Below are 23,348 nucleotides of genomic sequence, written 5' to 3'. Positions count from 1 at the left end.
ACTAACAGCACATCGTTGGCATGTATATGTCATAATTTTTAAAAGGGGAATTGATATTAATACTATGAAGTACTAGGGGAAGGTAAAGAATTGTACATAGAATTATGATTTATTAGACTTTTCAGCCTTTGAAACAAAAATAAGCAGAAAATCGTATCACTCTGCACATGTATACTATGGAACATCCGGGTACGTGAATATACTCTTTCCCGGACGTGAGGTCATAAATAGTAGACCAGCGCCGTGACTGATTTTCTATGCAAAGAGAGGCGGATATTTTCGACATTTCAATTGAGGATTTCGAGTAGACAGAATTTTTTTGTGATATACTAAGTAATTGAAAAACTTAAAAATAACATATACTTGCCGTAGGTAACAAATTAAGGGACATTTATTTGCTTAGAGTATCAACTTTAAGGGCATGTAGTTATATTTCCCTTCTTTAAGATAACATTTTTTCTCTCTATTTGAAAAGAGCCACTTAAAGCAAAATAATTTGAGGGTTGCTTGAATTTGGTATGTTTACCTATAATTGAAGATCTATTAGTCAGCATGATGAAATTGGTTAAATAAATCAATTCCATTTTTTTTTTAAACAATTTTAATGGAACGTGCCTAAATTCTTTAGCCAATGTACTTGTTGACCAGATGGACAAAAGTCAATAAACAGGCAACTCTATTCTGGTCCAAAAATACTGTCTTTTGAATAAAAGTACAAAAATCAGATAAACATTTTTTTTAAGTTTGAGGAAAATCAGACAACCAATAACTAAGCTGTGACATCCTTGATGATATTAAGATAGCTACTTCTAATAAGGAAAATTTGGCAACTCCATAATGAGTTTGTGGTACCATTTCCTCTCATATTCAACAATTGCTTTGTAAATTTAGATGTTTTTTTCTTATTCTTTACTAAGACATCAGTTACTGTATACTAATGGAGTGATTGTAGGAGATTCTCAACTTTCTCATCAACTGTCTGATTTTTCTTCTCATAATTTTGATATATTTCTCTGATTTTCCTTCTTTACAATTTGTTTTGGGGCACAATTTTTACTTTCAAATAAAAGAGTTAACAACTTGCCCTGAGATTTAAAACTACAAAATACATTCAACTTCTGAAAAGTTTACTTTGATTGATTTTTGTCACACCTTTCAGCAAAGCCATCATAAAATATCACTTATCAAATAAGTGTCATGTCAATTACTTTGTCCTTGCAGAAAAATGTGCATTGATGACACTACACTATCGCAATAACCTTGAGGAAGTCAATTACGGTATACCAGTTGATAGGGTGGGTTTCTCTGTGTGGGGGCAATCAATATTTAGTGGTATCTGTGGTCTTGAGTTGATTATAGCCCATTGGCAGCTTTTTTATTCCACTTCTTGTTTTTGAAGCAGAAAGTGCAAGGCGTAAGGCCTGTCTTCATCAGCTCGAGTTTGCCAAATAATATTTCTAATAATGATATTTCTAATAATCTTTTAAAGTCCACTCCAAATTTTATTAAGTTAAACTGAAAATGGAAATTCTTTTTGCCCAATTGATCGTGAGCCTGGCAGCCACTGAGCAGCGCCAGATCGACGTTGCTCTATCCCTTATTGTTGAAATAGCCCGCTTTATTCAGACTCTGGATTTTATCCCGAAGCTCAAAATTGCGTCTTCACCAGACCGATACGCTCATCCCAAACTAGCTCGGATGGGCACAAATTAGCCCGCTATTTCCCAAATAACGGGAAATTTTGGAAACAAGACCAAGATTTCTTGGGATATTTTCTCAACCAAATATCCCGCTAATTGCAACTGCAGGCTGATGAAGACACAAGTAAGTGGCTAATTTGCGATCCAGATTATTAAAATAGCGGGTTATTTGTCAAACTCGAGCTGATGAGGACAGACCTTAGTGAAGACCTACATATGTACAAAGTACAGGGTATTACGGCAGGCGGATCCAGTACTAGATTTAAACTGGAAATCCGTTGCAAGGTAATCTCTAACAGCAATTGTCAAAGTGCAGTGATTGTTACCAGTGTATAAATGTTCAAGGCTTCCCTATCATAAAGCTACATACATACTAGGGTAAGTACTAGACTGAAGCCATGCAATGAATACTTCTATTCAGTAGCAATACAACACAAAAAAAACTGCCATACATGAATACATGATGCATTTTCAAATCTGGGATCTATAGTTTGTAGTGATAGCTTCTAAATGTACATTATGCAGAAATGTCCAACCATCAATTATTATACCTTCCATTATTTGTTTTTCTTAAAGATGAAGTTGAGTTCTGGGCATGTGATTGCATTGTGAAAGAAATAGTGTGGAATCGACCAGAAAAGGTTGATCATCTAGTTAGTATAGTATTGCAAGGTTCTGGAATCATCAAAATGATAAGAAATTTGGCCAAATCTTGGCAAAGTTACAAGCACTGTACACAGAATGATGTATATGGGACTACACGAACACATGGAAAAAAATCCTAACCCGGATTTTTACGATGTTTCATGTCATATTTAGAATAAGAAGGCATTTGAAGAGCCATGCTTTTCAGGGAAAATTATTTTTTACCTCTTCCCAGAACTCAACTTTCTCTTTAACTATCGGGACTTGTCATTGCCAATACAGCACCTCCTGTCCAAGGTGTCTCCACTATAGATAGCAGCCGCAGGTCATCCAGAGAAAGAAAATACACAGGAGCGCAAGGTGAGCGTTTAGCTCAGGAAAGCTCCAAAATAGCTCTGATAAACTGAAAAAAGAGCTCTAGTATTAAATATAACAATAAAATACTTTATTATCACTGTGAGAAGATCACAATTATACAAAACCGAATCCCAAAAGAGCTCCCGCAAACAGAAATGTACTTTTTAACACTGGGGTCATCCCTGTCTAGTACGTGTCTATGGTAACAACAAGCAGAATCTCGTCATGCCTCTCTGAAATCTGTGCCACCATCGCCTATATAGAAAGGGCTCATCTGAGATCTATAATAAAACATTCTGTGCTCCTGTTCAGCAGATCATCACCACTCCTGAAAAGAGATAACCGACCTCGCATCCTGCCCTTGTGAATAGATGACGTAGATGGATGATAGTGGAAGGGAGAGACTAGTGGGAAACATCTATGACACCATTATTAGATGCAGGTGCACAAGGTCAACTTTTATAAAAGCAAGATATCTACATACATGTTTTAGTTTGTGTATCTCCTTTTTCCAGAAAAAAAATTGTTGCAGAGAATCTCGCTCTGACATGCCCCAGCAGACCTGTTGTAAAAGTATTTTTCTTTTAAATAATATCAATACTAATTGTGATAATAGCAATGCCATATTTCTTAAATCATGTGGTAATCTCACCTAAACTTTCTATACAAAATACTTTTTTTTTAAAGCAACTGCGGACAACTGAAAACAAAGAGGAAAGCAAAGGGGGAAAGAATACAATTTTCATTACAATTATTTAATAAAATGAATGTCTATGATTGTAGGTCATTGCTTCAGGACACTCCTGATCTACATTCATCGTCTGATCTCTGTTAAGCTCTTGGCTTCTATTGTTCTGTCCCTATTTACTCTCTGCAACTGGTGCATCCCTACACTTGTATCTCAACTGTGGAAACTTTCTGCATCCCGAGAATGGTGCATGGCTCATCCACAACCATATTTACAAAATCAATGCTGCTGAAACTACATTTAGATAGGGCCCAATCACATCTTTTGAAACAGATATTAGGGGTGCCGAAGTCGGCTGCCGATGAGATAGTCTACCTGCCCACCAACCTCCTACCAGTTTCCATGCAAATAGACCTCGGTAGGCTCTTTCTTCTAGGCCAACTCACCAAGCTTGACCACAGCCGTTTTGAGTTCAGAACATTTTTAGAAGCCCAAAAACGGGTACACCCACAATACTGGTTCTACAAGAGACAGTGAGGAAGTACATGTATGATCTTCCAGACCTCCATAGCCTTGTCTCGAACCCACCTCTGTACTCAACCTGGAAAAGGATGATCAATTACAAAGTCAACCTGGCGGTAAAACACCATACACTACAAGGAGTCCGCTCTAAGTCCTCTCTCAAGTTCTGGATAGATAACACTCCACCCTCTGCAACTCTCCTACATTGTACATGTACATGTACATTGTATATCCGAAGAACACACCATCTCCTCCCATCCAAAGAGCCCTTATAGCGAGAGCCCAACTACTCACATCCACGTACTAGACACAATGCCGTCTCTTCACCCTAAAAAAAATCACCTACATGTATCTGTAGTTCTATACTGTACTGTACATGAACTCTTTGTAAAACTGACAATGAGAAAGTTGAGCGCTGTGTTTGACTCTGCTCCAACCTGGACCATCTCTGTCAGGATTTTATCAGCAAAGTCAAGCTCGTCGATTATCCCATCTGTATAAAACTTGTATGATGATGAATTGATGATGACCCACAGCAATTTACTGCTGCTACTCTGTTACCATTTCATCCATGCCTGCCTTCCAAAATTCATTTAGCCTTCTTCTTCTATCCCTCTTTAATCTAAAATTGATGCCTGTCGTTCTAAAGCTATCCAAAGCTCAGGTAACCAGTTGGATTTTTACACGTTTACTTTATTTGACTCCAGGAATTTCCAAAATAGTGGAGGGATCTACTAAGAAGAAGAAGGTGATACGGTTTCTTATAAGTTGTTGCCAGTTACTCTGATGAGAGCAATGTTTGAAAACGAATCAAGGGCAAGATGTCAGGCGTCATCCCATAAATTCACGACACCTTTAAAAAACAATGCCCTTTAAAATCCTAATGTTAGACTTCATAGAATAAACCTACAGCCAGGCTACATCAAAAACTAAAGTTCTGAGTAGGCTGAGCTAGAGCCTAGACTACAGTAACACTGTGTTAGTCACACATGGAGATTTGAGTTGGTCTAGCGGGCCAGAAGCAGCACGTTCACTAGGTCAGCTCTCTGTCTTCACCTACATGTACAAACTGGCTGAGGTGAACCCGGTTCCATACCGAGTCACGTCTTTCACATGGTGACGATCAAGGTCCGTCCCCAGGCGTAAATAATATCTGATTGATACACGTCTGTAAAAACCTAATTACACACACACACAGTAACACCAACAGTAAGTCTAAAAATGTTTGTTAGAAAATGCAGGACAAAGCCAACAGTGTTGTTACTGCTAGTGCTACTCACTGTCGCTATCTCAAAAATTTGTAAGATTTCGAAAAATCTGATATCACCTAGAGGAGATCTATGGAAAGAGGAAAATAAAATTACCCAGAGATGGAATTTTCTCTGGAATTAGGTGTGAAATTATGAAAATATCGACAAAATATTGGCACATTTTGCTGTAATTTGCATCCGTTCCGAAAAATTATTAACTTACCGATAAATTAAGGGTCTGAAAATCTTCATTTTGAGAGCAGATATCCTCAAAATTATAAGTAAGAAGTGGTGACATCTGATTGTACTATGATATCTTGCCTTGCAAATTATGAAATTACCTTATTTTTGATGGATCACACATTTTATTAAATCGGCTACAAACCTCCATACAAGTGCAAAGTAAGGTCTCATTGTTTTTCAATGACTTTTTTTTTTAGTTGCAGCGCAGATGCCGACCTGACATTGAATTTTTGGATCGCGAAATTTCTGGTCTGGAATCCTTTGAAGATAACTTTTCTAGTTGAATAAAAATGTACCGGTAGTATTACAAACTTTGCCATTCATTTGAATAGGCCTACTAATAGGAATTTGTGTAGAATATGAGAAATCAAAGATCGAATATCACATTTTCAAATATTTTCAATATCCCCACAAACTTTGGTCACCCCTTCATAGACCTCTACTAGTCAAATATGGAAGATATACAACAAACTGTGATGCTCAGCTATAAAAATAGAGTATTAATTATGTTTCGCTATATTATCTATTAGGCCATGTAAAATTGATTTCATGTTGATCGTCCCCGCCCGCTTCCTTTTTGGGGGCCGCCTCCTATTTTTTGTTATTTGTTTTTTTTGTTTTTTTTGTTTTTTTTTATTTTTTTTTTATTTTTTTTTTTTTTTGAAAGAAAAAAAACATGAAAAACACTGCTAAAATGGCTCTATTTCTGATTTTTAAAAAAAAAAATTGTCGGCGGCCATCTTGAAAATAAATAGCCTCGACTGTCGGGGAAAATGTACCGAGCGGCCATTTTGAGCGGCCATTTTGAAATATCAAATATCAAATAACATGGTACACCCTCCTCCTCTTTTTCAAAAAATCCGGACGATCAACATGTATTCAATTTTACATGGCCTTACATATACAGTGGTAGTCGATAGTCCTCGGTATAAATTGCTTCATTACATAAATTGTATAGCCTAAATTGCTTCGATTATTACTAACGTCCTAATGTAATGAACTGATCGCAACTAGTATTCAACCACTTCATCCTTTCCTTCCTAATAAATAACAAGCTGCATAACATTAACAATACAGAAAATAGTACTAACAACTTACTAACATATCGTCGATCCAACAGAGCAAAAGATTAAGACTTTGTAAGAGAGGACCAGGCAGTAACTACGCCCTCTCACATTGCCTGATGAAAATCATCCAATGACGATGGAAACGCCATTAATCTCAACAATAACAACAACAACATAGCCTACATAACATAGTACAGTAGACTAGACTCTACACTGCTTTTATTCTGCTTTTCTGGCATGTCTGGAGACAAGACCAACTTAATATTACTTTTCTATTTCTAATTCTAGATTTAGAATCTATTTCTAGGCCTAGACTCTAGTCAGTCTACATTTCTACTTTTCTAGGAAAAAATACCAGAGGATAGCATCTTCATATTTCATTAGAATAGACTCTAGAAGAATGTTCTCGATAATCTACTTACACTTCCATCTTCTCCACTGGTATGGAGACAACATTTCTGTTCCTTCCTTTCTTCCCAAAGCCAGCCGCCATTCTGGAGTCGCGAGACGGGCCAGGCGGCTGATGATGGCTATTTTGCGAATGAATTCTCAACATGTAAACTACAAAAGTTTGTACGCGTTTGAAGAAACACGTAATAACACAAATAAATCAAGTGTCCAGTACATTGTTTATGATTTCCAACTATCCAGATAGATCATTCTGAAACTACATTGTGGCAAATCCTGCAGATAATTAGTCACATAACTACAACGGTCAGCGACGTAGCTGATCCAGCGGACGCTGTAATCAATGATCGCCCAAGCCCGGGGGAGTCAACTGTTGGTTTCCAGGCTAGTTCGACTGGCTCTCAACGAGCGTACCCAGCTTCCATGGCGACGGCAGGCAGTTGAAGACCGCAAATCAGGTTACAAATAGGTTATCAGTTTGATCTATTCTTATTTCACATTCATTATATTGAGCTGAAATAGCTCGTATCTGTGAACCACGTTAAAACACCTCAGATCCCTTCAAAAGTGGCTTCTTAATAATCGACATCAGTTTTCCGCAGTCTTTCATCACATTCGCACTACGTTATCAACAAAATGGCCGAGCCATAGGATCGTTCCCATAATGCATTTAGAGCGGCACTGGTTGACTAGGCGACAGACGGGAGCGAGTTTGTGAGAAAAGGCGGCCAGACGCCAGGCGATATCTTTACACCTGTCGTGCAATAATTTCCCGGTCAAAGTCAAAGATGTCGTGCGACTTTGCAATTAAAACTTTTCTGAGCGATGAGAGGTTTCATGTTTTTTAATCAATCATGCAGTCCAGATAAATCCTGCCGACATAAAAGAGGCACCTGTCTTTGTTTTTCATTATTAAGTTCATGAAATCACCCTGAGGTAAAACTGTTGTCAGGCACGTTATATCCTGGAAATGTTTGTGGCTGTATAACTAACCGGATAACTAAGCAGAGAGTTGAAAAACACTAGATAGAAAGTTTTATTAAAAGCTCACAAGCCTTCCCAAATCAACCTAAATGTTGTTATTGGAAATTTGCAAGCATGTAACATTTAGGCTTAATACGGTAATACGGTAAGCAGTCCTATAGCAACAGAAATCCAAATTAATTTTATTGCACATCACACTATCATTTTTGTCTTTTGAGAATTATAATATGAACCATGTCTCATCTGAAAACATATTCAAACTTCAAAGCAACAAGTTTTTGCCAATATCAATGCTATTAACTCTTCATTCATTTTAAATCTTCAATTTTTTTTTTTTTTACTGGAATAGGTCAGTTAAAATGATAATCCCAAGCCACAAACATAAAAAAATCACAAAACATCAAAATATATTTCGGGTCAAACTGATCCCGAGTGAAATATCAGCCTGAGTATCAGCAATACCTTGTAGGAGCTACACAAAGAAAATTCACAAACAACTCATAATTAGAACAAATTACATATGGATGAAAAGATTTTCTCTTAAAAAACACGAACAATTTACTGAAAAAACTCAAATGTAGGTGAAGTTTTTATGGTTACCCCATGTAATTCTTTCAAACGAATAAGGGCCCTGAGTGATAAACTGAGTCTTAGTCAAGATGCGTGAGGAGCGCAAAGAAGAAACGGGAATAAAGAAATATAGGAAAAGAGAAGAAAAAAGGGGGAAGAGAGTCGTGAAGCATGCTTAGTACATTTAATCAGAGGCGGCGTCCCTTTTTACATCGGAAAAGTTCCCCTTTTACTTTGACAAGTACCCCTATTAATTTGTTTAAGTGCCCCTTCCCCTTTCCATCTCTGATACTTGCTCTTTTTATTTTGACACGTCCCCCTTTCCCTTCGACAAGTTCCCTTTTTATTTGCAATAAGTGTCCATATTCCATTCTCATAAGTGCCTTTTTTAAATCTCTAGTTATAGTGCCCCTTTTCAGGTACGAGAAGCGCCCCTTTTCAATTTTAATAAGCACCCCTTTCACCTCTGACAATTGCCCTATTAAAATTTCTGAGAGGTACCCTTTTTGCTTTGATAAGTGCCCCTTTTCCTTTGTAAGAAGTGCCCCTTCCCCTTTTAATAACTACCCCTTTTTAACTCGGATAAGCTCAACTTATATTTTCACATATGCTCCCTTTCCTTTCTAATAAGTGCCCTAGCTTTTCCTTATGATAAGTGCCCCCATTTTAAAAAAGAGGCCCTTTCCCTTCTTTTAAATGCCCATTTATGAAAATAGTTCCTTTTCATTCCCATCAGTGCCCCTTTTCATCTCTTGTAAACGACGCCATTCAATTCTGAGAGATACTTGTTTTACTTTGTCAAGTGCCCCCTTCCCATCCTGATAAGTGCTCTTTCCATCTCTAATAAATGTCCCTTTTATTTTGACACGCCCCCCTTTCCTTCCTAATAAATGCTCTTTTGCCTTCTAGATGCCCCTTCCCCTTCTCATAATTACCGCTTTTCATTTGTGATAAGTGCCCCGTCTATTTTAACTATGCCTCTTTTTCTTTTTAATAAGAGCCACTTCCCCCTTCTCATAAAAGCCCCCTTTCACCTCCGATAAATGCCCCTATTGAAATCTGATCGGTTCCCCTTTTTTTAAAGAATGCAGATTTCCCTTTATTGATAGTGCCCCTTTTTCATTCTCATAAGTTCTCATAAGTGCCTCTTATCATATATGGTCAGTGCCCCTTTTCAGATGCGATAGGTGCCCCCTTTCACCTCTGATAATTACCCTTTTAACAATGATACGTGCCCCTTTTCCGTTCTAATAAGGAACCTATCCCTTTTTCATAAATGCCCCTTTTCACTTCTTATAAATGCCCCTATAGTCAAAATCTGATGGGTGACTCTTTTCTGTCGCCAAATGCCTATTTCCCATTCTCATAAGTGTCTTTTTCCTGGTGAGTGCCAGGATCGGGTTTTTCCTCTTCATTTGTATAAGATTAACTTTTTTGCACTGCGACCTCACAAATCTTAACATTTTTCCTCGCTCGCAAATAAATTTTCAGACCAACACACCCAACTGCAAAGATGTATAAAGAGAAACAAATATAATATTGAAATCATCCCTGATAATGTAATCACAATATAGGAGTATATACCAATGTCTAAAAGATTGTATATTTTCGCTTTCAGATTTCCGTTTGAAGGTGCCCTTTTTTCCAGAAAGGCCCTTTTTGTTTGTCCCCCCCCCCCCCGCTTTGGAAGTCGCTCCGCCGCCTCTGAATTTAATGATATTTACCCCTCCAGCCCCGCATTATTTTTTTTCTTTTAATTGCATATAGTAGGTAGGCGATGTGTATTTAAGAATATTATATAAATAAGTTATACATTATTTAGTGTGTTTCTATAATTAAATATATTCTCACACTATTTTTTCGCGAATGTAGTGAACTCAGGAGAATAATTATTTCATTATTATTATTATCAATCATGATTATCATTTTTATTCTTTTTGTTATTTTTATCTTTATAATCATTATTGTCATCATCATCATCATCATCGTCATCATTATGTTATTCGGAAGAAGTACCAGCGCAGCTGAATATATTTTGTATAAAAGCTGCGCTATATAAATTCATTATTTATTATTATTATTATTATTATTATTATTATTATTATTATTACTTGGGAGAAAAACAGAAGTTAGTGATATTTGTGTAATATACGAGACAAGCGGGAGAGTTATGTTATATATCAAACATTCATAACTTTCTTATTATTGGTCTAATCAATTTCAAACTTTCGTCATTCTATTTCTCTTATTTTTCTTATTCGCTGAACTTATTTACAGGGATTAGATTGCCCTTTAAATCCATTTTTTTTTCTTCATTATCACATTTCAGAACCTTCAAAAGTATTCTTCTGATGCGAGGGCATCTTGTAAATAAATAGGTACAGCGACGTTGGAAGGGGGGCCAATACTTTTTAAAAGTTTTTCGTAAGTTCTTCACTATCCCCATGAATGTTTCTGAAAACATGCTATGATTCTCACCCATTAAACAATATGAAAGCTCATAGTTCATACGAAATCTCTTATTCAATATCCCAGCTACTCAGCCGTTGATGGCGCTCGTGCTCTTCATTGAATAGGGCACATTGAAGCAATTTCATGACCCCCCCCCCCCCCTCCCAGGCTAAAAGAAGGTGAGAACAGAATTGTGAGAGTGGGTTGCCCTCCCCTAACCCGTGTCAGTCAGTGTGCGTAACAATGTCTGCACTATGAGACTACCATGAGGCTCTGTACTTTAGACGCTCCTGACAAGGAGATATAGCCAGAAATTGACATATCTATTCTTAGCCTAGACTAGGTTCTGCTCAAGGCTTTAGGAATTATGGTAAAATTTATAATTTGATTCTATGTTTGCAGACTAATCGTTAGGCTGGGAGGGGATGTCTTCTTCTGTTCTGATCACCCCTCCCCCCCCCCCTCTCTCTCTCTCTCTCTCTCTCTATCTCTGTTTCTCTCTCTCCCCCTCTCTCTCTCTCTCTCTCTTTCTCTCTCTCTCTCTCTAAACCTGTGTATGTGTGTGTGTCTTTCTGTCTGTCTCATTCTCTCTCTGTCTCTGCTTAATTCAGTCTCGATGTCCCTTTACTTTACGTGTCCATTATATTGCTAATTGGTTGGGAAATCTATAATAAAATGGTGTTCTTTGATAAGGCATACATTCTCAATTTCTCATTACCAGGTCCATCGGAGAGGTTCTTGTCAGTTTCCCTTACTTACAATCACACAAATGCTTAAAATTAACCATCGAAAGTCGAAACCAAAATCTCTCACTGATAAGAACTTTGAAGTAGTTCAATCTGTGATCTCAACTTGCAGATCTATAAACAATCGCTTGGCGCCCTCTACAGTTTTACAATATGTATCATTCGCCGGCTATTTGCCACGTTGAGATGTTCCGGAAGGAGCCGACAGCAGCTTGAAACACTCAATGTTAAAATCGTTTTTCATTCCACGTATAACATTTTGACGATATTGCAACAAAGAAAAGCATAGATCATAGGTGTGAAAGTCATCCTGCCAAGTCTAATTCTTCAAAACGTATACATAAGGTGAGAACAATTATTTCTTTTGTGCTATAAATACATCGGTGACCGGCGAAAGAGGTTATGCTGATGTGTACTTACTGAACGGCTTTCTCACAGTTGTCAATGGGACACTACAGGCTTAGCGAGTCGCTTGAGAAGACCTACCCACAAAGCCAGCAATAACAACAGCAAAGTCATTGCATTGGTCGTTCCATCAACAGCTGTTGTCTTATGGATGCATTCATCAATACAAATTAAAAAACAAGTCTGTTTAAGGGTGCATGTAAAAGGGATCAGGGATAAAGATTTTGCTGTGGTTGGTAGGTCTATGATTATGAATATGAATATCTTTTTATTGATTGCCTGAGTGAGACTGAGTGAGAGTGAGAAAGAGCGGCCGGGTTTGCAAGATTATGTTACATACCACGCTGGGCTTGGCCTTATTCTTGGTGATTTATGAAAATATGTACACGTACATGTATGTTTAATGTTATTGATAATGACCAATATTACCAGTAGATGTAGGGGTACTGGTCCAAGAATTTAAGGATCGTCCGCATAAATGAGGATCCTCTTTGTAAACGCGGACAGATGCGTCCGCAAAAATAAGGATTGTCTGCATTTTTGCAGACGTTTCTTATTTCTGATCCGTGCATTGGCGATGCGGAAAACGGATTCCGTGATGATTTTCTTAATGTATTTCACATTGACTCTGTACAGAGACTTTCACGTTATGAGCGATAAACCCTCGGGAAGACAGACGACCCCATAAACAGTAGGGGCGCTGGTCTGAGAATGAGGATTGTCCTCTTAAACAAGGATATCCTCAAAAACATGGACTAAATGCGTCCTCAAAAATATAGATCATCCCGATATTCGCGGACGTTTTTTTTTCATCGGTGCTCTGCGGGTTTCCGGTTACCGAACCGCCCACTTGCAATGTTAAAAATGGATTCCACTTAAAAAACCCTAGTTCACCGTCTACTTTTACGGGTTGTCCGTCTTCCAAAGGATTTATCGCTCATAATGGGAAAGTCTCTGTACAAAATCAATGTAAATTGCATCAAGAAGATCATTGCAGAATCCGTTTTTCGCATCACCAACGCGCTAATAAAAAATATGAAACATCTGCTGAAATGTGAACGATCTTTATTTCAGAGGACGCATCAGTCTACGTTTACGAAGACAAGCTCATTCTCGGACCTTGCCATTACTGATAAAAGTAGACGGTGAACTGGGGGTATAATATTACACGTAATACGTTTTTCGTATCGACAGCACACAGTTCGGGAACCCGAAACCTGCAAAGTGCCGTTGAAAAAAACTGTCTACATTCGAATGTGGGATCTAAGGTTTGCTACCTCACCACTCAAAGTGCTGGAAAATGGGGAGGATTCTTATTTTTTACTTTTTTTAGGATGCAATTTTTCTGCATCTACTAGGATATCTTTGTTTATGCAGACGTTCCTCATTCTCGGACCAGCTCCCCTAACTGCGTACTTGGCATGCATTTGCCTGTGTTGACTGTTCAGAGTCATGTAAACAAAACATCAGGCTTAAGGCTCAAAATTCAAATGTGGGTGCTTGTTCAGAACTGTGACAATATTTTCGACCCGTATCTCTGGCGCGTAGAATGGAGATAACATACCAAAAGTCAACTAAATCTTTAACAACTGTTCAAATAATGCTCATGATTTAAAAGCTGTTATATTTCTTACCTGTTTTGTGTCAATTTTCTGTGGAAGGATGTTGCGTCAATTTAAACTAATCATAATCTGGACATATGTGCAGATTGTTTTTAACAATTAAGTTTCTAGTCCTTTGAACCTAATTCTCTTTGTTTTTCCATAGGTTTAAACCATGAAGGTGAAGGATATTGGTCGAACCGCCAACATGGCGTGGAGTCCTGCCGAGCAGTACCCGATCTACATTGCCACAGGAACAGCAGCTCAGCAGCTGGATGCGACGTTCAGTACCTCAGCAGCTCTAGAGATCTTCTCTCTGGACCTCGACAAGAAGGGGTTGGAGACGGAGAGAGTTGCCTCACTCAATACTGACCACAGGTATGGTATTTTTATGATATTGAATGGCCTTATACAGTCAAACCTGTCTACAGCGACCACCCACAGGAAACACAAAAAGTGGTCTTTGTAGACAGGTTCCTTTAGTACATGTTTCAATGAAAAACCATTTTCAAGGGAAACAAAAAATGTGCTTGTTGGTGACAGGTGGTCACTAAAGCAGGTTTGACTGTAATAACTAATCATAATATTGTTTACTCAGGGTAGCTTCATCTGCTTCAATGCTGTTCTTCCTGAGAGCCCTGCAATTATTATTACCCCAGTGATTGCGAGGTATCCATTTTACACCTTGGTAGAGAGTGGCAAACATGGATTAAAGTATTTTGCTAGGGCTGCTCACATACATCCATGGTCTTAGCCTGTGGGTATTTCAATGTTTTTTCACCTGTATACGCGTTCCATGATAACCATCCATATCAGTGTCTCGCTGAGAAGAATGAGGAGAATAATAGTGTCAAACTCTACTGGCCGTTTACAGTAGTTGCTGGCCAACTTACATGTTAATGATTATCGGTTCCTTGTGGTTGTTCTAACTACTGTTTTTTTCTCTCATATTCTAGATTTCATAAGTTGGTGTGGGGCAACTATGGAATGAGTAAGGGTGACTTTGCCAATGGAACAGTCATCGGCGGGACAGATAATGGTGGCATCTACATATATGATGCTTCAAAGTTGCTGTCGAGTAGCGAGGCTCTGATTCATAAAATGGACAAAGTAAGTTGGATCGATTCATTTGATTGCAAGTGTTGCAAACCAGAAACAAAAATGGATTCTTATAAAGTAAAGTGAATTGAGTACCCATTAGTCAGATTGGGATCAACTTAATAATCCACCCATCCATCCATCTAGCCCCATCCAGATCGATTCATTTAATTGCAAGTGTAGCAAAGCAGAAACTAAAAAAAACAAGTAACAATGTCTTTCTAGGTTCACTTCTTTTAGAGTATGTAACTGTCACAGGTAACTTTGAAAAATTACCAAGTTATTTAGATGATGGTTCAAACTCATCTGCTCATTAGCTCTGCAAAATTTAATCAACATTTCTTAAATGCGAGAAAATACTGCTGGCTAATGTCTGATAAATCAATGTATGGTAAATATTATATTTGTCATTTGGTAGTGAGGTTTCTTAGTGGCCTGCTCTTATTGGGAAAGGGGGACAGTATGCCTGTACGTCATGTTGTGGTAGTGGCTGCTAAGAAATCATAAATGTTTGTTAGTAAGCAACCAGAATACCAATGGCTTTAGGTCCTCCGTGGGACCTGGTAATGAGGATTAATGCCTTACCAAAGGGCACTAGAGCATCAACTTGGTTTCAAACCCAGGTCACCGGATTACGAGACCACTGCTCTACCGACTGAGCTATCACGCCTCCTAGTACATTATTTGTGCCATATGCACATACAGCACATGGAAATCCTTTGCCTGATGTATATATATATATACAGCATGCAGTCGTAGACCAGTATTTCTTACATGATTTCACCTTGTACCTTTACAGCACACAGGAGCAGTACGAGCACTTGATGTGAACCCGTTCCAGTCAAACCTCTTAGCATCTGGAGCTAGCGACTCAGAAATCTTTGTTTGGGATCTCAACAATATAGGAACCCCCATGACTCCAGGGGCAAAATCACAGGTATGTTCTTTCTTCTTCTAAACACTGCAATGCAATCTACTGATAGTTGTATTTTCATCCGTTGAGGGAGAAAGAGAGAGAGAGAAAGGGGGGGGGGAGGCAGAGGGGGAGGGGGAAGAAAGGGGGGGGGGGAGAGGTAGAGGTTAGGTTAAATGCAGAGAGTATTTTCCCCCTCCCAATCTTCCCATCTGTGCCACTGTTAAAACAAGATGAATTGTAAGTAATAGGCCTAAATGGTTTGAAAACTTTAACTTGATAATGCAAGACGAAACGTGTTAGATGGATTTTAATTTGATGTGATTGGCTTATCCTTTAGGAGTGCAAAAACAAGGTACCGTAGCGCTTACAAAATTACAGAATGTGAAGAAGAAACTAGACTTGTACACAAAAATGTTTTAAAGGACCTTTGTTCATGCTAAAATTCACATAAAAAACTTGTATAAATTTGATAGGTTGCACTGGGATGCAAGTTTCTGATGACTATAGAAAGGCCTTTGAAACTGTTATTTTTATCATGTTTGGATACCCTTTGTGAACCTTGACCTTGTCTGTCCTGGAAATTACTACCATGTGTGTCTATCAGAGCAACATATCGTTTTCCTGGGCAACTTTTAGCCATGGAGAAAATCTATATGTAGTTGCATACGTGTATGAATGCATTAGAGTTGGTTGAGGCAAAAGGTTGTGCAATAGGCCTGTTTACTAATGATATGCGAGTGACGTCATAATCCCTCGCACCCTAGCGATTGTTACTACGTAGGGCAAGCTTTGCGTGGTGCGGCACGGTCGCCACATTGTTTTTCCATGCCCGCTACGCTATACACATACAAAGCCATTGCTAGCGACCGCGACGTTTTTTCACCCTAATTTCTACAATGGCATCGCCTTCGACATCGAGTTGTAGTTCCAGCAAGCCGTTTTCGCAGTGGACAGTGAAGGAGCTCACCGATTATTTAAGAAAGAGAGGAGTTACGACATCAGGGTACAACAAACAGAAACTAGTTCAACTTGCGACTGCTGTGGCCGATATCGCTTTGCCCCAAGACCCGGACCTTGCGAGCTTCGACTCCGCACGGTCGCTGCGGGAGAAGTTGGAGCGTGCGGGGTGCTCGTTCGACGACCCAATGAAAATCACCGGCTACACCGAGAACTTTGAAAGTATACCAGATTTCGGATTATACGACATTTTCAACTACCTGATAGTAAATAGAACTGACTACGACAGAAAGAAACTCAAAGCATATAATATGTCGATTCCAAAGTCCTTTCTTCCACAATTCTTAATCCATATTTTACACTTCTCCAGGTTCGTCTTTGGTTTGGGGAACGGGATGAAAAACACACCATTCATATGGGGTCTGTCTGCGTACCGTGAATCGCTGTTACACGTGCCGTAACAGCAATGCTTACCTCCCATTTTTGCGATATTTCGTCAGTTTTCGGAAAATAAAATCGAAGATTTGTCATGTACAACTGAGAAAAACTATATTTATTTTAATTATATACCCTAAGGTTGGAAAACAAACAGTTTTAAACGAAGTTTATTAGGACGATGATCAGCCTTTTTTTCCTCGCATTCCCCACATCGCCGTATACAAAGTGTGTGTAGCAGGGCCGTAGCAGACACTGCGCTCGGTTTGTTTGCCAGAGCTTACAACCGTGTGCAAATTTAAAGGTCCGTGAATACATTAGTAAACAGGCCTATTCCTCGAGCTGAATACGGGGGCAGCTTCAGGATTTTGTAATAGAGGGGCGGGGGGTATAGTTCCCACAAAGTCTACCAAGCCCCCCCCCCCCCCCAAAAAAAAAAGTGCAGTCCATACCTCATTTTACACCCCTCGGATCCAACCTTAATTTGATGCTTGCCTTAGGTTATAGACATTGTTTAACAATTTTAAATCTGAGATGCATGGCCCTACGTGTTACCAGTGTCTGTGATGTGGTGTTATATTGAAGCCCTAAAAGAATTGCGCTTCAAAATGATCATGAAGTGCCTCAAAAAAGTAAATATCTTTGAGTGACCGGTTTTACCATACCGGGGTATTCATTTTCCCCAATAGATTGTAGTGTTATAAAAATTTCAATTTCCAATCATACATATCTTGATAATCAGACTGGCGATCGGCTTGTAAAAGTCATGGGGTTCTTGACTGACCTAAAACTTTATAATTATCATTGCAGCATGAGCTAAATCCAGGATTTTGATTCGGAATCTGAGACAAAGATACCCAATATCTCTTTATTAATATATACCCATTTTGTCTATTTCTTAGCCTCCAGATGAGATCAGTTGTGTAGCGTGGAATCGTCAGGTCCAACATATCTTAGCTTCAACCTGTCCTGGTGGTCGATGTGTGGTCTGGGATCTCAGGAAAAATGAACCTATCATAAAAGTTACTGACCACAGCTCAAGGGTGAGTATTATTAATGTTTGAAATCTTTCTGAGATATGACGATCAAGTGCTTATTATTATTACCCAGGCTGTATCCAGACAGACTGATGCATGATCTTGATCAGGGTTCAATAGTCGGACCTCCCAACCTTTCTGATTTTGGCGGAAAATTTCCGCTATATTTTTCTTTTTCCGCTTTTGTCTTTTATTTTCCGCCAAAACAAAAATCAATGCTTCTCATTTAATTTATTCAGGATTGTTAAAAGAAAAAAATATCCAATTTGAAACATCATGTAAAAATCCCTTAATCACATGTAAATGTGCCCAACATCAAGATGTGTGTTGAGTAGCTGCATATGATGCATATTTCTTGATACGCCAGACATGGCGCGACGTGCCACAAATTTTGCTTAGCCGCACAAAATTTTAGGAATTTTGAAAATCAAATGTTGGGAGGTCTGAATAATAACAGGTGTCCATGACACATGAACACCACAATATGTCACCCTGCACTACAATATTTGAAATAATGTCAACTGGGGCCTGGTTCACACAAACACATGTGTAACACAGAACCCCAGAGAAAAAAAAAGGTAGCCAGGAGGCCTGATATAATAATCATTGCCACAAGGTATGGCATATAAACTACATGTTAGTAGTAACCGCAGAAGCATACTCCCCTTGTAATAGCCTACGTTCATTGATGAATTAATTGTTTTTCCTTCGTCATTCAGATATCAAAAAGGCTAATTAATGGAAATTTATGTTCAATTTGCTATTGTTTGGTCACATAAAAACCGATGAGGATTTGTAATCTACCTTAATTTTAATTTGTCTTTGTAATGCACCATAGATACGTTGTAAAGCAGTGGCCTGGCATCCCGATGTCGCTACACAGATGATGCTGGCATCTGAAGATGATCACTCACCGGTCATTCAAATGTGGGATCTAAGGTTTGCTACCTCACCACTCAAAGTCCTGGAAAACCACCAGAGGTAAGAACGGATAATGGCTTGTAATATAGTTCAATTAGGTTTTACAAATTTGAGTCCATAGCCAGGTTCAGAAATTCCACCGCAAAATTGGTAGAAGCGATTGAAATCTTGGCGTATTCGTTTTAAATAGTCATTGGGATGTCAGTTTCCATGTTGTTATCCAATGTAAAATGCATAAAGGCATTGAGGAAATTGAATCAGCTTCCCATACTGGACAAAATACATGAAAAATGGTTATGAGCAGAACACTAGAGTGAGATTTTGTACTTTTTCTTGCAATCATCAAGTTTCTAATTCATCAGAAATACAATGTAAGGAAGTTGTTTGAAGAAAGAAATTGCCATCAGGGCATTTCTCTGTTTAAAGTGCTTTGCAATTTGTGTGGTTTTTACAGAAGCACCATACAAAGTAGTCTCTAAACAGACTGTTGCATGAACCGATTCATATCCACTCTATCATGACACCGTCCAAATCCAAAATGATCTCATGATGTCCATTTTAGCGCTTAGAGACTTTGATGGTAAGCACTTTATAAGTAACATTTTTATTATTAGTAGTATTATTATTATAATTATTATTTCTTAACCTCAGGGGTATCCTATCAATAGCCTGGTGTCCTCAGGACCCCGACCTCCTCCTAAGCTGCGGCAAGGACAACCGCATCATCTGCTGGAACCCCAACAGCAACCTTCCTGGCGGAGAGGTTGTCTACGAGCTCCCGACGTCTGCGCAGTGGAGCTTTGATGTCCACTGGTGCCCAAGGAACCCTGGTCTGATCTCGGCATCATCCTTTGATGGCCATATCAGTGTGTATTCCTTGCTGGGAGGGGGTGATGCTGATAATTCAGTGCAGCAGCAACAGGTGGATCAGGTAGGGACAGACAGGGATTTTTTATTTGTACAAAAATTTGGCAAACTTGGGAGGGTGTGAGAGATCTTGTGTCATTTGTTTGTAAAAATTGACATTGAATTCATTGTTTTCAAAGATGTCTCTAACGTTTAAGCAGTAAGTGCATTTATGTGTCGCCCATGTGTGCCAAACATCAGACTATTTGCAAATGATTTTGATTTTTAATCACAGAGCCACTGAGCAAAGGCTCCTACCGAACCAGTCATACCCTAAAAACAAATCTAGCTGGCTCAATGCTTCTCTTTAATACATATTGCCTCCTCGTTCCCTGGCTCGGACCCCTTCAAACAACTAGCCTCAAAGCAACACGCTCCAACAGAGCCAGTCATTCCCTTAAAACAAATCTGGCTGGCTCAATGTTTCTCTTTAATACATATTGCCTCCTCTTTCCCTGGTTCAGACCCCTTCAATCAACCATCCCCAAAGCACCAGACTCCTACAGAACAAGTCATTCCCTAAAAACAAATCTGGCTGGCTCAATGCTTCTCTTTACAGATCGCCTCTTCATTTCCTGGTTTAGACCCCTTCAATCAAACAGCCCCAAAGCAACACGCTACAACAGAACCAGTCATACCCTAGGAACTAACCTAGCTGTCTCTCTTCTCTTCAATACAGATTGCCTCCTCATTCCCTGGTTCAGATCCTTTCAATCAAACAGCCCCAAAGCAACACGCTACAACAGAACCAGTCATACCCTAGGAACTAACCTAGCTGTCTCTCTTCTCTTCAATACAGATTGCCTCCTCATTCCCTGGTTCAGATCCTTTCAATCAACCAGCCCCACAGAAAAAGACTCCTACAGAACCAGTTATTCTCAAGAAACCACCCAAGTGGCTCCGGAGACCAGTAGGAGCATCCTTCGCTGTAAGTCAGGCTTTCCTCTGTCAAGGCTCTCTGATAGATGTAGTTAAGAAAATGATGGTGTGATGGGGTCCTCTTACAGTTTAATGCAGTGGATTATGAAAAGCAATTGATAGTGATGTATTTTCGATGTTGTAAAATGAAAGAAATCAATTGATATGTAAAACTATTTTAAGGACTTTGGCCAACTGTATATTGGCAAAGCACTGTACATGAAATGGTTATTGTCTTTTAAAGATATATATGCTTTCTGGCTACTTAGAGGCCACTCTAATACCTTGCCAGTGCCATAAGTGCTTTGAAAGGGGATCGAACTTACAGCCTTTGAATTTTAATTAAAACCCCTCGACCACGACACCTCTACTGTTGCACCTGCATGTCTTTTAACTTTTCTTTCCCTCCCATCCTTGATTCTAGTTTGGTGGAAAGCTCATCTCATTTGAGAGTCCCAAGCAACCACCCAACCAACAGCAGCAGATGGCACCTGTGGCAAGGTCCGTTCACATCAGTCAGGTTGTCACGGAAACGGATCTCATCAACAGATCCAACACCCTGGAGGAGGCTCTCTCAAAGGGAACGTTTGTAGAATTCTGCAACAGCAAGATCAAGCAATCGCAAAATGAGCTGGATACTCAAATCTGGAGGTTTCTAAAGGTAAGATCATTGTGGAAATCTTAAAGAGAAGGTTGAGTTCTGGAAAGAGGTGAAAAATAGTTTGTTAGAGTTATCATTGTATTATGCAAGTGTGGAAGAACATCAGATTAACAATGTTCTCTAAAAAAAATGGCTCTTCAAATGCCTTGATATTCTAAATATGGCATGTAACATCATTAAAATCACGAACATGCACAAGCAGACCTGCAGACTTGATATTTATCCAACATAAGTCTTTTGGTATGTCTTTATTGAAGTGACTTCCATCTAAGGCAATTTTGTGCACTTCCAAAATGTGCTCTGAATAGTCCAAGTTTAATGTCTTCAATTTGCTTTGTATTATATTCTCCTCTGTATTTTTTTCTGCCCTCTGCAGGTAAACTTTGAGAAGGAGCCACGCAGTCACTTTGTGAGTTTATTGGGTCACGACTCTCATGAGCTAGCGAGGAAAGCAGCCGTCGCTACTGGAGCCTCCATGGGTCTTACCAATGGCAGCTTAGATGGTAATTAACTAGTCTCATTCTTCTGTTAATCTACAAAAGGACATGTAGCCTATCACAAAAAGATCTGTATGTAGATTACACTTGTGTATGCAGGCACCCTAAACACCATTACTTAGGCAGTAATTCACTAATCAAATTTGAGATAGAAATGACAGAGTTGTGATGATAATAATATACATTTATCAAGTGCAGACACCATGCAAATATATATATTTTCCATTGCGCTGCAAGAGCTCTGAATGTGCTTAAAAACAACAACATTAAGTTGCATGAAAAGATAAGCTTTTAGTTTTTATTAAAAGGTACTTAATGATGGTGATTTCCAGTTATTCCACACACATGGGTCTCCGAATGCAAGTGTTTGATCTCTCAATGTTATTTTTGTAACAATAACCTGAGACCTATCTGACCAGTGGTGATTTGAAAAACAAATTTGATATGTCTCATCTCATATATTTTACTATTTTATGATTGAATAAAGAGAGATACACAACAGCTTTATTACTCAGTCCGCTATTCCAGACATGTAGTCTTGCGGACATGACATTAAAAGCAGTGGCAGACAATTCTACTTGTAGCTTTCTTTTAACCCTTACTGTACTGGGCTATTTTGAGCACCTCCTGACTGGGGGGGGGGGGGGGGGGGGGGGGGGGGGGGGCCTGGGAGGCCCCCCCCCCCCATGATCTCGGCCGTCGGATGTCCGGTGAACACCAAAATTTGCATGTTTGTAGATATTTATCTAACGAACAAGATGGTGTAATTAGTTTTTTGCGAATATGCAAATTTTTGTCGTTATAGCCTAATTAATTATGCAAAATGCTAATTTTATGCATTTTACAGAAAACGTGTCAAACTCCACTTTTTGAATGTTGAAACTCATTATTCATATGAAACTTCTTTTCTAACACAAAATATTTATTTTGATGTAATTAATAATGATAATTCATGCAAATTTGATGCGATTTTCAAATATTTATTTTCTTATGTATTTTATTGTTTTTTATTTCTTATTATATCTATTGTTTTTATTTCTTATGTATTCTTTTGTTCTGGAATACATCAAGTTACTTTGAGAAACATATAAAAGCAATTCGATATCAATTCATATCACCCACTTAGGAAGGAATACATCTAAACCTGTATTCACATTTCTGCTTGTACATGAATATATGCAATTATAGCATTTTTGATGACATGCGCATACTAATTGTTATGTAACACCTCACAGGTATATCCGATTGCGACGAAAATGGTATCAAAACGTGCGTAAGACTTGAGGGAAAAAAGTCATGAAACGACAATTCAAAATTTCAAGCAGTTGCGGCGCAATCTCCGAAAATTTCGAGGGGGGGCCTCCC

At 38.8% G+C, this 23,348-nt stretch overlaps 1 protein-coding gene across 9 annotated transcripts in view; it reads left to right on the top strand.

Annotated features, from left to right (window-relative positions):
- Positions 1-11,793: 11,793 nt before the first annotated feature.
- The window catches only part of LOC576151 (protein transport protein Sec31A), a 31,090-nt gene continuing 19,535 nt past the window's right edge, over positions 11,794-23,348 (top strand). For 8 of the 9 annotated variants that reach the window (XM_030979547.1, XM_030979541.1, XM_030979546.1 and 5 more), the window contains exons 1-9: positions 13,813-14,015; positions 14,594-14,747; positions 15,535-15,672; positions 17,946-18,086; positions 18,919-19,061; positions 19,653-19,932; positions 20,707-20,835; positions 21,250-21,486; positions 21,863-21,989. In XM_030979547.1, the coding sequence (XP_030835407.1) occupies positions 13,813-14,015; positions 14,594-14,747; positions 15,535-15,672; positions 17,946-18,086; positions 18,919-19,061; positions 19,653-19,932; positions 20,707-20,835; positions 21,250-21,486; positions 21,863-21,989 (1,552 nt within the window). Of the gene's footprint in view, positions 11,977-13,803; positions 14,016-14,593; positions 14,748-15,534; positions 15,673-17,945; positions 18,087-18,918; positions 19,062-19,652; positions 19,933-20,706; positions 20,836-21,249; positions 21,487-21,862; positions 21,990-23,348 lie in introns of those variants that run through there. The other variant, XM_030979539.1, reaches the window with a different exon arrangement.

This window comes from Strongylocentrotus purpuratus, unplaced genomic scaffold (assembly GCF_000002235.5).
Source record: "Strongylocentrotus purpuratus isolate Spur 01 unplaced genomic scaffold, Spur_5.0 spur5_scaffold_10, whole genome shotgun sequence".
In the NCBI taxonomy this organism is placed as follows: Eukaryota; Metazoa; Echinodermata; class Echinoidea; order Camarodonta; family Strongylocentrotidae; genus Strongylocentrotus; species Strongylocentrotus purpuratus.
The sequence above is the reverse complement of the archived record's forward strand: the minus strand, read 5'-3'. Positions and strand labels throughout refer to the sequence as shown.